The sequence below is a fragment of the Perkinsus marinus genome (assembly GCF_000006405.1).
Source record: "Perkinsus marinus ATCC 50983 genomic scaffold scf_1104296944406, whole genome shotgun sequence".
NCBI classification, from domain to species: Eukaryota; Perkinsozoa; order Perkinsida; family Perkinsidae; genus Perkinsus; species Perkinsus marinus.
In genome coordinates this window covers 131,318-142,680 of record NW_003211408.1, presented here as the reverse complement: position 1 = coordinate 142,680, position 11,363 = coordinate 131,318, and the positions used below count along the sequence as shown (strand labels likewise).

General features: G+C 47.0%; 4 protein-coding genes across 4 annotated transcripts in view; 1 reads left to right on the top strand and 3 right to left on the bottom strand.

The window, feature by feature from the left end:
• Pmar_PMAR016599 (Rab5, putative) overlaps positions 1 to 1,478 on the bottom strand; it is a gene marked incomplete at both ends in the record, with an annotated part of 6,389 nt that extends 4,911 nt beyond the window's left edge. The window contains one exon of the mRNA XM_002780358.1: positions 1,399 to 1,478. Within this exon, the coding sequence (XP_002780404.1) occupies positions 1,399 to 1,478 (80 nt within the window). The remainder of the gene's footprint in view (positions 1 to 1,398) is intronic.
• An 807-nt stretch (positions 1,479 to 2,285) lies between these two features.
• Positions 2,286 to 2,725, top strand: Pmar_PMAR016598 (hypothetical protein; the record flags this gene model as incomplete). Its single annotated transcript, XM_002780357.1, has 2 exons — positions 2,286 to 2,470; positions 2,518 to 2,725. 2 exons carry the CDS (start codon positions 2,286 to 2,288, stop codon positions 2,723 to 2,725), a joined length of 393 nt encoding a protein of 130 aa, XP_002780403.1.
• Positions 2,726 to 4,156: 1,431 nt separating this feature from the next.
• Pmar_PMAR016597 (80 kD MCM3-associated protein, putative) lies at positions 4,157 to 8,987 on the bottom strand (the record flags this gene model as incomplete). The annotated part of the gene is made up of 21 exons (XM_002780356.1): positions 8,868 to 8,987; positions 8,604 to 8,674; positions 8,483 to 8,556; positions 8,357 to 8,434; positions 8,199 to 8,305; positions 8,019 to 8,153; positions 7,820 to 7,961; positions 7,668 to 7,775; positions 7,328 to 7,436; positions 7,029 to 7,151; positions 6,811 to 6,882; positions 6,633 to 6,767; positions 6,459 to 6,584; positions 5,943 to 6,031; positions 5,707 to 5,893; positions 5,464 to 5,659; positions 5,213 to 5,434; positions 4,796 to 4,914; positions 4,494 to 4,751; positions 4,316 to 4,448; positions 4,157 to 4,272 (listed from the first exon to the last, which is right to left on the bottom strand). Exons 1-21 carry the CDS (start codon positions 8,950 to 8,952, stop codon positions 4,157 to 4,159), a joined length of 2,685 nt encoding a protein of 894 aa, XP_002780402.1. The 5' UTR covers positions 8,953 to 8,987.
• A 676-nt stretch (positions 8,988 to 9,663) lies between these two features.
• On the bottom strand, positions 9,664 to 11,363 carry Pmar_PMAR016596 (hypothetical protein; the record flags this gene model as incomplete). The annotated part of the gene is made up of 5 exons (XM_002780355.1): positions 9,664 to 9,717; positions 9,762 to 9,865; positions 10,399 to 10,505; positions 11,091 to 11,213; positions 11,344 to 11,363. The coding sequence occupies 5 exons, from the start codon at positions 11,361 to 11,363 to the stop codon at positions 9,664 to 9,666; spliced, it is 408 nt and encodes a 135-aa protein (XP_002780401.1).

Sequence of the window (11,363 nt, the reverse complement as noted above, 5' to 3'; positions counted from 1 at the left end):
CCAGTCGCGTGGCCTCATGCACTTCCACGGATTACTCGCTCTTTCGACTAACCCAGCATAGGATTTTGACCTGCGTTATTCACAATAGTACGCGCTCAGTGAGCACCAAAGATGGGCAGTGCCCATTGGGCACTCGCCAGAAGGATACCTTGAGGAGAATAGCTCAGGACCGAGCTACGAATCCATCATCACTGAGGGTTCATAAGTGTAATAGTGCTACAGTCACGCATTACTATTATGAATTTCAACTCTAGAACTCGGTCCGTCTAGTATATTGCTGTTGGAAAAACTCTTAGCACTCTGGGCCCCGCGCTTTCACCAGTTCGCACGGCTAATCTCTACATGGACATAAAAGAAAGTTTACTGAGAACCGATACTGAGTGCAGAGAACTAGTGCACCATTTTTGTCGACCATTCGAGTCACGGTAAGACGCGCTCCGCAATTCTAAATCGCAGGGCCAGAGTGTTAGCTATTGACAAGTTAATAGCTCCAGAATACTCCACGTCCCATAGTGCGATCTTCAGAGCTACAGACCTGATGTGATCAAGTCTGCCACCCCAACGGCTACATTCTTATTTGCATATCTCCGAGCAAGCGAGACATCCAGTTTTGGTGCTAGATCCTGCTTCGTACCGATCTGAGTGGAAAAGAACTCATATGAGGTATACAGCCATGTGCTGCTCCGGGAGCAGTGCTCCCCTCTCCCATCCTTGAGACAATACTTCCGTTATGGTAATGACTATCCATGCGACCGAGGTTCGATCACCGAGCTCAACCCGGCCCCAAGTACCAGAACAAACTCAGCCCGTTCGTTATGTTGAGCCACTTGATTCTGCCACCATTTTACTAGGTCGAAAGACGCTGAATTGGACAAATCGAAACACAAGCATATCTGAAAAACGATTCCCTGTACCGTTAGCAGCACCGCCACGAACGAGGCAAGCCGAGGCAGGCCACACATCCATGAACGCTCCCCAGTATTACATCCACCGTGCCTATAACAATACCCGGCCAATTGGGCAAACCGCTCCTGGCCTGCTGTATCATACAGAATCAATTTGATGGGCTCTGCTACACCTGAAAGATGTGTACTTGTGATGTCCCACTCGTGCACCGACACTAAACTTATCAAAAATGCTCATGCTACACATGGATTTGATGCCGAATTCAAAGAATTCGAACTCAAATTTTTAGCCAACTTGTCACATTCAGGGTCATCTTCTTCGAGTCACAAGTTGTGACACGCAATCCACGTTAAGTTGTGACTCACAACTTAACGTGGATTGCGTGTTAGCGTCAAATACATCATCTACGGATCTGATCAGATATACGACAAGCTACCCCGAAACATGCGATCCACCGTGATTATTGAGGCCCAAACTCTCTCCTCGTACTACCTTCTGACCAAACAAGTCTTCCCTACGCTAGCAGGCCCCACTACAATGACCTTGCCAACTAAAACCTTAGGGACGGGCATGGCAGGAAGAGGCAACAAGCAATACTGAACAACAATCGAGTGATGTTCTGTAAGTCGTTGGTAAGCTCTACTCAACACAGTGAGCAAGAAAAAGAAGTCACGTTCAAGCAGCGCAACGGGAAAGCTGCACAGAGTGTGGCGAGCGCGCATGACTTGACACTTGCTTCCTTACTTGGACTTTTAATATTCACACGACGGTCGTAATGCGATCCACTGCTTCATTGATCGTTCCATTATGGAAACAGTGAGTCGTATGAGTCATGCCGTATGACTCATACGGTATGGTACTATCATATCGTATGATTCATACAATCATACGACTCGTATGGAGAATCTCCATTGTCCATCACGATTAACTCCAAGACGTTGTCGTTTGCCGATCGTCCAAGGTTCCGGGCCCTTGGTGAACGGTGAAGGTCGCTATTTCTATTACAGTGGACCTTGTTAGCCAAAATACTGAGCAAGCCCGCATGCTCGGAAAAATGGGCACTTGGACGGGCTCCAGATATCCACGAGTACTGCTATGCGAATCAGTTGGGTACAGTGTAGCCTACACTGTGTAGGACCTCCAATTGATTCGCAGTGTAGGATCTACACTAGCCTGTATAGAACTGGCTTGGAACGATACAGACTAGGGAAGATGCCGTTGCTGTTTTCGAAGCACTTGCCGGGTAAGTGCTGTCGGCACTCTGCCAAGTACTCAGGGGCTCGTCTTGCCCATAGACCCAAAGGGCCTATGGCAGAGGTTTAGAGTGTACTATCAATGTTCCACTTTAGGATTATCTTATATCTTCCAACAATCTCCACATGACGTTCTTCAAAGCGTTTATTCTATGCTTCGCGATGATTGATGCTGGGGCTATATCCTTCGATGGGATCAAGCTTGAAGAGCCTGGAACGGTCGAGAACCTCGGGAATGCGACTGGCCAGGAGACGGTTGGACAGAGCGGGAGTTCGATTTTCAGTGGTTGGACAGTCCCATTAGAAGATCCGTAAGTCTCCCTTGACATTTATCTGATCAAAACTTGAATTTCCTCAGGTTCTTCATGACGACCACGACGGCACCACCTCTCAAGACTCAGAGCAGCGTCGAAGCGGAGACCATTGAGCATGACTATCATGGTCTGCTCATTGGTCTCGTAATCGTCGCAGCTTTGCTCTTGATCGTGAGCGTGGTCCAGACGGTCGCTCTGGCCAAGATCTTTGCAGGCCTCAAGGAGACGTCTCGAGACATAGAAGAAGGGTGAGTAAACTGGCGTGGGACGTGACCTAATGATGTACTAGAGAGTACCACTGATAACTCAGCAATGCTAACTTTCTGCAGTCATATTACAACTACCTTTCACCGCGCGATAATGAAGCTTGTCTCTCTCAGATCTATGTGTACAGAAGGAGCTGCGAAGGCATCAGTTACGTCCTGAAACGTAGCTTGTTCATATTGACATGACCAGTGACTGTTGTAGATTAGCGGTTGGCGTATAAGTCTCCCAATAGGAAGCTTCAGAGAATTATCATATCATTTGTGTGCCTAGGGCACGAAGCCCTTGAGGCATACTCGGCGAACGAGTTTGACTGCAATACGTAATCCAAGCATCCTATCGGAGTGTTCTCACTCAGTCTGAGTGACTCAGATCGACTCCAATTCCGCCTAGGTTCTGAGATATTATGACAGGCTATGAAATTCGAACTGCGAACGGCTCCTTAATTATAATTAAGTTGGTATGTAATGATTCTTGTTGAAACTGGTTCAACCACTGTCAGCAAAAATGAAAGAGGAGGGAACATGAAGTTCACAATCCAGGATGACAGCACGAAAATTTTCAGAATCCCCCCTTTCGATAACCCTGGTGTGATGGTCAGCAGCTTCGCAGGTGAAGGGACCAGTGATCCCGGACCATTCTTATGGAGAAGGCCTCTCCCGTCATATTTGTATGGTTGAGAGGTTGTCCCGTAAAATATATGCAACATAATGTCAGTGTTGGAATTTGTGCTCTTCCGACTGCAGAACTCGATGCCATGATGGTCTCAATAAAGTAGAAAAACTCTGACTCTCACCATTTATCCTATTTGCAGCTATTTGCCGCTACGAAATCAACTATCTGTCATCACGTCAACACGACTATTGGCCCGCAAAGTACAAACCTAATCCCTTCACTGCATGAGCTCTTGTACCCTTTCCTCAACCCCTCGTTGGAGCGCTTCCATCATTGGCGGCCAAGCCTCTCCGACTCCCCATATTGTATTAAATCGAATGGTATATACCGTTTCAAACGGTCCGTTTGCATTCAAACGGACGTTCATGACATTCGGATGACCTCGCTGAAAGGGAACGGATCCAACACACCCCACTATGTTGGCGGCATTAACAAAAAACGTGTCAAATGTCGCCATCCGCCCTCCAAGACTGCTTCCAGCTCATACCAACACAACTCTATTCTCAAACCGACGTATTAGGTGTTCACAAAAACGGCAGCAAACCGCCGAGAAACTTATTGTCACCGTTTCGGTCTGGACCGACTCCCATTCCCATCCCTCGAAACCTCCGGTGGGCGATGCTTCGAGTTCTTACACTCACTCTGAAGTCGCCGAAGTTGCTGCCGAGAGAAGAACACTTGCTTCCAAGCCCTACGTGAAGCCAATAAAATACAGAAAACAAATCAACATAGACTATCAATGACTCACATCAAGGCCCGCCTCTTCCGCAATAGGTTCTGAACCAGGTAAGAGTTCATTTCCTGCATACTGCGCTTCTCCTCAACCTTGGATTCCTCCAGCCGCCGAATCGAGTCGCGATCTGGATCAACCGGAATGTCATGTCAAAGGCCAAGCGAGCTCACCAATCCACGCTGCGATGTCGTCTTGAATAGACATCTGCTCAAACCGGTCAAGCAAACCCTCTGGCAAATCCGCCATAAGCAGCTCATCTTCGACCTCAGTGGAACCACTGCTCATCGTAGGGACCACCGACTCCTGAACAACGTCAACTATCATTCGCGAAAACTACGCTAGTCCTACCTCAATTTTCCGCTTCCGTCGCGGTCGGCGACTGCCGTCGATATAATCATCGTCACTAAACACCTCACATTCATCTCTGATGATATTCGGAAGTGGTGGAGGGACCATAGCAGGCGCTTTCACTGGCGGTGGCGCCAAGTCAGGCACCGTTGGGATCGGCTTCGGTGGTTGTATGGGTGCAACAGGCGTCGGGGGCAGTGGAGCAGTAGGGAAGCTTGGCACTGGGGGTTTGGAGGGTTCGGGAGCAGGCGCGGCAGGCTAACACACCAAAGGCTTCTCTATGCCGTGAGCAGGCACCTCACTGTGAATACGGGAACGCTTATAGGCTTCTGTATCGGCACTGGGGATGGCTTTGGAGCCGGCGGCTTCACAGCAGGCCGCTCGGGTTCCTCTGATGGCGTGGGAGGTTTCATCCGGAGACCTGCGACAGACTTTGAATATCCCGTTTGTACCGTCCCCTACTACAACCATAAGATTGAGATCATTGACAGCAAGAGTGAGACATTCCAGAGCTCGAGCACTAAGCACCCCGGAGGATATGATCAGTTTACCGATCACATCCACTAATATGCGGAAATTCTTCCTTCAGCTCCACGATTTATTGCTTTTAAATACGAAGTCACCCTACCTTTCCACTACGGATATTTTTGGCTAACAATGCGGTAGCGTTCAATGACACATAGGTTATTCACAAGACAAGCTGTGCCACTCCGACCCACCTTCAAACAATGGAACTTTGTCTACTGGCTTCTTCCTCGCAACTCGAGGGGACTGTACACCCGTCGGCCGTGGCGGTGGTGGCGGTGCCAACCGTTTCGGTGGCACCCCCTCAGCCTTATCGTCCTTCCCTTGCACGACTCCCTTCACTGGCGCTGCAGGAATCTTGATGGACGTCCTCGGAAGGAACGGCGATGTGGTGGCGTTCTCTATACGAACAGTATCTACTGCAAACAGACGTGATGAGACTCACCGGAAGTCTTAGCTCCAAAAGGACTGGTCGAGGAAGACTTGCCCGTAGTTGACACACCAAAGGGCCCCTTGACACTAGTAGAAGCAGCGAAGGGATTGCCAGCCTTAGCGAACGGCCCCGAAGCTACGGCTTTAGTGGTCACTCCAAATGGACTTGTTGACGTCGACGAGCTGATGGCCCCGAACGGAGACTTTCTCTACAAAAACAGCAAATTACAATTCGGATCGGTACCATATTTCTCACTATGGGCGCTTCCCCTTGCGAGACACCTGTCGCCCCAAAAATCGAATCTCCAACGGTGGTCGCCGCAGCTTTCTTATTCGGAAGGAGCATCGCAGTCTTCTGTGGGACGACTCTCACGGGTTCCTTCGGCAGGTGTCTTATAGGCGCCGCAGGTCGAGCGGGCTTGACTATAGAAGTTCCGTCAACTCTGAAAACGACTACCATTCAAACCCATTCTGTATCTTTTCAATTCACACCCCGGATCCACAGCCCCCAAAGTGATGTCTCTCAGTGTTACTCCTGAATCAAGCAGGAGGTCGTACTTTCGAGCCAATATTGGATCCACCTAAAAACTGGCTGAGAAAAAGTCATAAACAGAAAAAAAGAAACCCTTCGCTCTCAACAACGTACCAGTACAAACACGCTAAATTCAAAGAGTTCGAAGTTGAAACTCTCAAACTCGTCAAACCAAAACTTGGTCAACTCACACACGTTCAGATGGCCGAGACTACACTGTGCATGAGCAAACCATTACACAATCTAACGCTTTCGAGATAGCTTCTAGTCTCAGGGTTCAACCCGCAACTTTTGGTAATATCAGAATGATTACAATTTGCAACATTGTGATATTACTAAACGTTGAGGTCGTGGCTCTCTGTGATGTAATTTACAATACCATTCAATCCACAAGTTTCTAGTCGTTCTCTCAAAAATCACAAGAATTATCTCGAAAATGATTTTTTCACACTGCATTCCAGCAACTAGCAGCTTACTGTTTGAGGGAAAGTGCATCTGGTGACAGTCCCATCAGCATTAACACTTTCTCCCAAATGCTCCGAGAAAGCCTTCCGTCGCTCCCACGTCCAGGCCTCCGTTACCTCCTGGTGCGTCTGATTCACCTAAAGATGACCATCTTGTGATAATGATATGAAGAAGCAAATACCAACCCATTCGTCACTAGAAAGCCACCACTTGTACGGCAACCTGAGCATTCTCGGAGGGAATTGGCACTCTAGTCCCTCAGAAGAAGTGATGTCATCCACCGACATGTCAACTGCTTCCCCCTTTGCTGGGTCGACCACCTGTAAATGCGGTGACAGTATATGAGGCTTATGAAGGGTTTACCTCGCAACCGTGGTACTGGAGAAAAGCCGTACAAATTGCGGGGTCCTCGAGGAAGAGCATCTCTTGCATGGACTGAATATAAATAATCAAGACAAGAGTACATGCTGCACTCAGGAGGAGTTACAATACTAATTATAAAAAAATCGCGCTCGATTCAGACGACAACAAACGAGAATTTCCCATTGTCATCAACTCGTAACGCGTAACACACCACTTACCTTAAGAGATACACGTTCAGGCCTCGGGGCTCTCGCCGGATGCCCCTCCCCCTTGGGCAATAGGAACGGCCGGTTTGTACGGACTACATCGTAGAGCACACGAGAACGGCAGAGGAAGGCAATCTGAGATGGATTCCGTCAAAGTTGAGAGCTTCCGGCCTTGCTTCCCTCAACTCAGGGTTTTCCTCGCAAAGATTCAGGATAGGAGTATACAAATACCAATCAGAATTCCCCAAAAATTTATTCATCGCCCCCCAGTTGACCATGCGTTAAACTCAGAAGCTCCCGTGAAAACTCACAGGCATCAATGCTGTTGCCGTAAGGAAATCTGTAGCCGGGCTCGCGTACGTCTGCAACACTCGTGACCACTGCCCTACTCTGAACCAATTCACCACGTTCAGTGCGAACCTGAAATATCACTTTATCCGAGCAAATCCTTTACCAGTGTTGGAATATATGTTCGCTTTCCTAAGCTTGTGTCTCTGTTTCCTCACTAATATAAGTTTATTCACGAATTTTGGTAAAATTGCGCAGAAACCAACGAAAATCTCCAAAAATTTACTCACAATTCTCATATTGTCACTAACAAATGAAGTTGATCATGTGAACCTCCCCCTTCCCCCCTCCACAGTGCCTTACCGAACATTAGGATGACCAAATACCTTCGGCTGTTGCTTAGCCAACTTGTCAATGTAGAACAATACTCGCGTCGTGTCACCATTGCATAGCAGTATGAGAATAATATACCTTCAGCGTGTTTCAAAAGTTGCGGTAAAAGAGGCACCCTTTACCTGTGAATCGCCGCTTCCTTCGTTACGGTCTTCGCATCAGCTTCCCGATCGTCATTTTGCACGACGTAGCTCAGAGTGAGGGGATCCACAGTTTGAGCGATAGAGTTCAACGACAACTGCCAGTTGAACTTCCTATCAGCACCTGAAGAATCCAATGTTCCCGAGATAAAGATACGGATCATGTCCCCTAACGACCCACCTTCTCCAAAGTTCCGTCCCCACAATCGGAATATGCTGAGAATTTCAAAGCGGAGGCACCACTCGTGAATGTCAGTGAAGACATGGGAGTGCACGAGATTCTGTACGTGCATGTCGACTCGCACTGCTCTAGTGCCTGAAGACCACTTCCTAAGACGTCACCGACCTATGAGTTCCCCACGGTCTCGCAGGAAGGAGTAGATGTCGAAGTAGGTAGCAAGTTGGCAATTGGGATGATATCCTTCCTTCGGATTGATGTCAAAGTCGAGTACGTTCTCCAGGAGATACCTATATATCAATTCCCCAAAAATCGTCACGCGCCACAAAATTAAAGCTCACATCATGGAGTCGTAGCACGCTTGCTCGGTCCGTATGTCCGATGCAGAATAGACCTTATCAGCCGATGATCGCTGATACCTATGAGATCGCAACTACGACAAATGGGAGGGGGAAAACTCGGATCACTTTTTAACCATCAGCGTAGGATTCGCTTTCGGCCGACCCTCCAAGTCCTCAACAGAGCGTTCAAACTTATCAATCTGACGGGAGAGAAATTCCCAGGGCGTCAACCATGCGAGAAGTTCACCTGTCTAGTCTGTTGACGGTCCAACACTTCCTTCTCCGAGCACTTAACCTCAAGCTCCCCCATAGTCCCACCTGCATACATACTCAGTGTTGGAGGAATATATTTTCGCTTTCCTCACTAATTATAGGACTTTATATGTGAGCTAGGATGGAAACCAATAAAGATTTTGCAAAATTTCCTCCCAGAATTTCCATATCGTCACCGACACGTGTAGTTGACCATGTACATACTACGACTAAGGGCCACCACTCTCCCTATTGCTACCTTCATCAGCACCAGCATCGGGTGGAGTGGTATCACTCTCGCTGCTCACCAGGCCGTGCTGATTTCGCCGACCGATGTTGGACATACTTCCACCCACAAACAACAACAACACAGAGAGCTACAATAGGAATATCACACTTTTCCTAGTAGGCACACACTCATCCTCACTGAAGACTACCCCATGATTATTACAACCCGACGGGGCATTCAGTTTTGCAGCGATCCCCAGCTAGATCCAACCTCATAAGCAGCTACATATACCGTATTAACAAAGTAAACTATATCGTGCGGACTTCTCAGTGAGGAACATGGTTCACACTGCATATCAATGCTGCTACTCTAGGGTAGACTAGGGCTGGCGAAGTCGCTACGATAGAGACCATTTGGCCATAGTAACCCCACTTGTAAGAGCGTCTATTATCGGCTACTTCCAGGCAACTCTACTGCCAGTCATCTCACGGCAGATGTGAAATTCATTTTTTCTCAACATCTAGATAAGTGCAATCTCGCGCACTGAGCGCATCGAATAGTCGTATTCGGTAACGGTTGCCTGCATGAAACGGTGTAGATGAGGCTCTACCACCAATAACCCGAATAAATTAAAGTAAATAAAGTAAAAAAACTTTCCGAATTACAAACTTTTCCGGATTTGATAGACTGTTCGAGAACGGGAGACTCTCATTCTACCGCACTAATATACACATAATATAAACCAGTTCGTAAAAACCATGCAGTTTGCAATTTCTCCAAAGTCAATTTCCTAAACGCAAAACCACCACTATTTACAACTTCATCATCATGTGCCCATCACCATATCATGACTAAGTCCGCCTCCTCCTCCACGAGAGACCTACTATGAATACTGTCTTCATCTACCCTCCAACCTACCCCCACCTCCCACGCTTCAACCACCGCTCTACTCTGCGCCTCCCTACGCAATTTACGACGCTTCTCCTCAGCTTTCAACTGGGCCTCCTGATCTATGTGATCCGTGATAACTGGACAAAGCAATACAAAGTTGATGATTAATTATCTACTGTGGGACCAATGCGGTTAAGTGCTGCAATGTATGTTCCTCAGCTGAGCTCAGGAGCTTTGTCACTCATCATATGAATTGGCAGAATACATACGAAAAGTGTACAGAAACGAACGAGAATTTTCCAAAATTTTCTCAGTTTCATATAGTCAGAGTATTCGTTAATTTTTTCCAGAATTTTTTCATATTATCACCGACACCTCTGGGTGATCATGTGAAAATTTTACCACATTGGAGTGGTGCATCAGACGGATGCTCCGATTCCCAAATCATGATACCCCCATGCACTAAAATTTTCATTAGCAACAGAATTATAATTGTCTTGGGCATACGAGCCGCAAGAAAAACACTTCTCAAGAGCAGTAAACATGATGGAATCTGCTGCGTAAATTTTATTTTCTTTTGCAATTCTACAAACTACGGTACGCAGCTCCCCATGTGCAACTCTTCCCCTCAATAGCGATGCCAATGAGGCATCTACCCTACACTACTTACTGCTATCAAGTAACATATCCATATACCAGTCTAAGAGACATGGTATGAGCACACAGAGAGCCGCTAGGCAGGCGAAGATAACACCAAATATTCCCAGGAGTCTGTACCTGCAGCACATGAAATATATTGCAGTTTCAGCCGTGATATGTAAAAACTAGTGACGAACAAACTTCACGACTTAGTGCATATCAGTGATATGCACTAGTTGTGAAATATGTGCTAAAATTTGTTCGGTGATATGATATCACCGCGAATATCGCGTTTTTCACCGAGTTTTACGCCACTCGAGGACTTGAAGTGGGGTAAAACTCGGTGAAAAATGCTACTTCAAGTTCAACTAAGACGGGTGAAGCTCCATTACAATTTATTTTTATTATTTGTTATTAACTCTCAAATCTCATACATACTAATAGGAGGATATGTAATACTATGAGATGATAAGAACATATCTATATGCCCTCATATGAAGGTAGCTTGCAACACTCCAGGAGGGCGATTCAAAATCATGAATCTCCCTCATTTCGATCAGCTACCCACCGGCCAACTACCCGAATGGTCAATGACCCGGATTTGATTATTCGCTAATAGTAAATGCTCTCCTTACACATCGAGAAAAGACAACGCGGAGTGCTATAACACCTCAACAATGTATACTACTACTACTACTACTACTTCCTATATTATAATAGTACCGAGCGTGACATGCCTCCGGATAGGATATACATTCCCTCTCGCTAACATCCAACCAAATGTCCGGTGGGGCGTCTCCAGGATACCCCCGCTCCTCCACAAACTCCCAACCATCTTCTCGGTATCTAATCACTACCATCATAAGACTCAACGAGACATTACCCAACTTGGGAAGGAGATTCACGTCATCACGCCTACCAATTGTCCTAAACTGTAACAATCTATTCACGGTATTTCCATATCTACAGTTCTTACGAGAAGGAAGCATAGAGCAT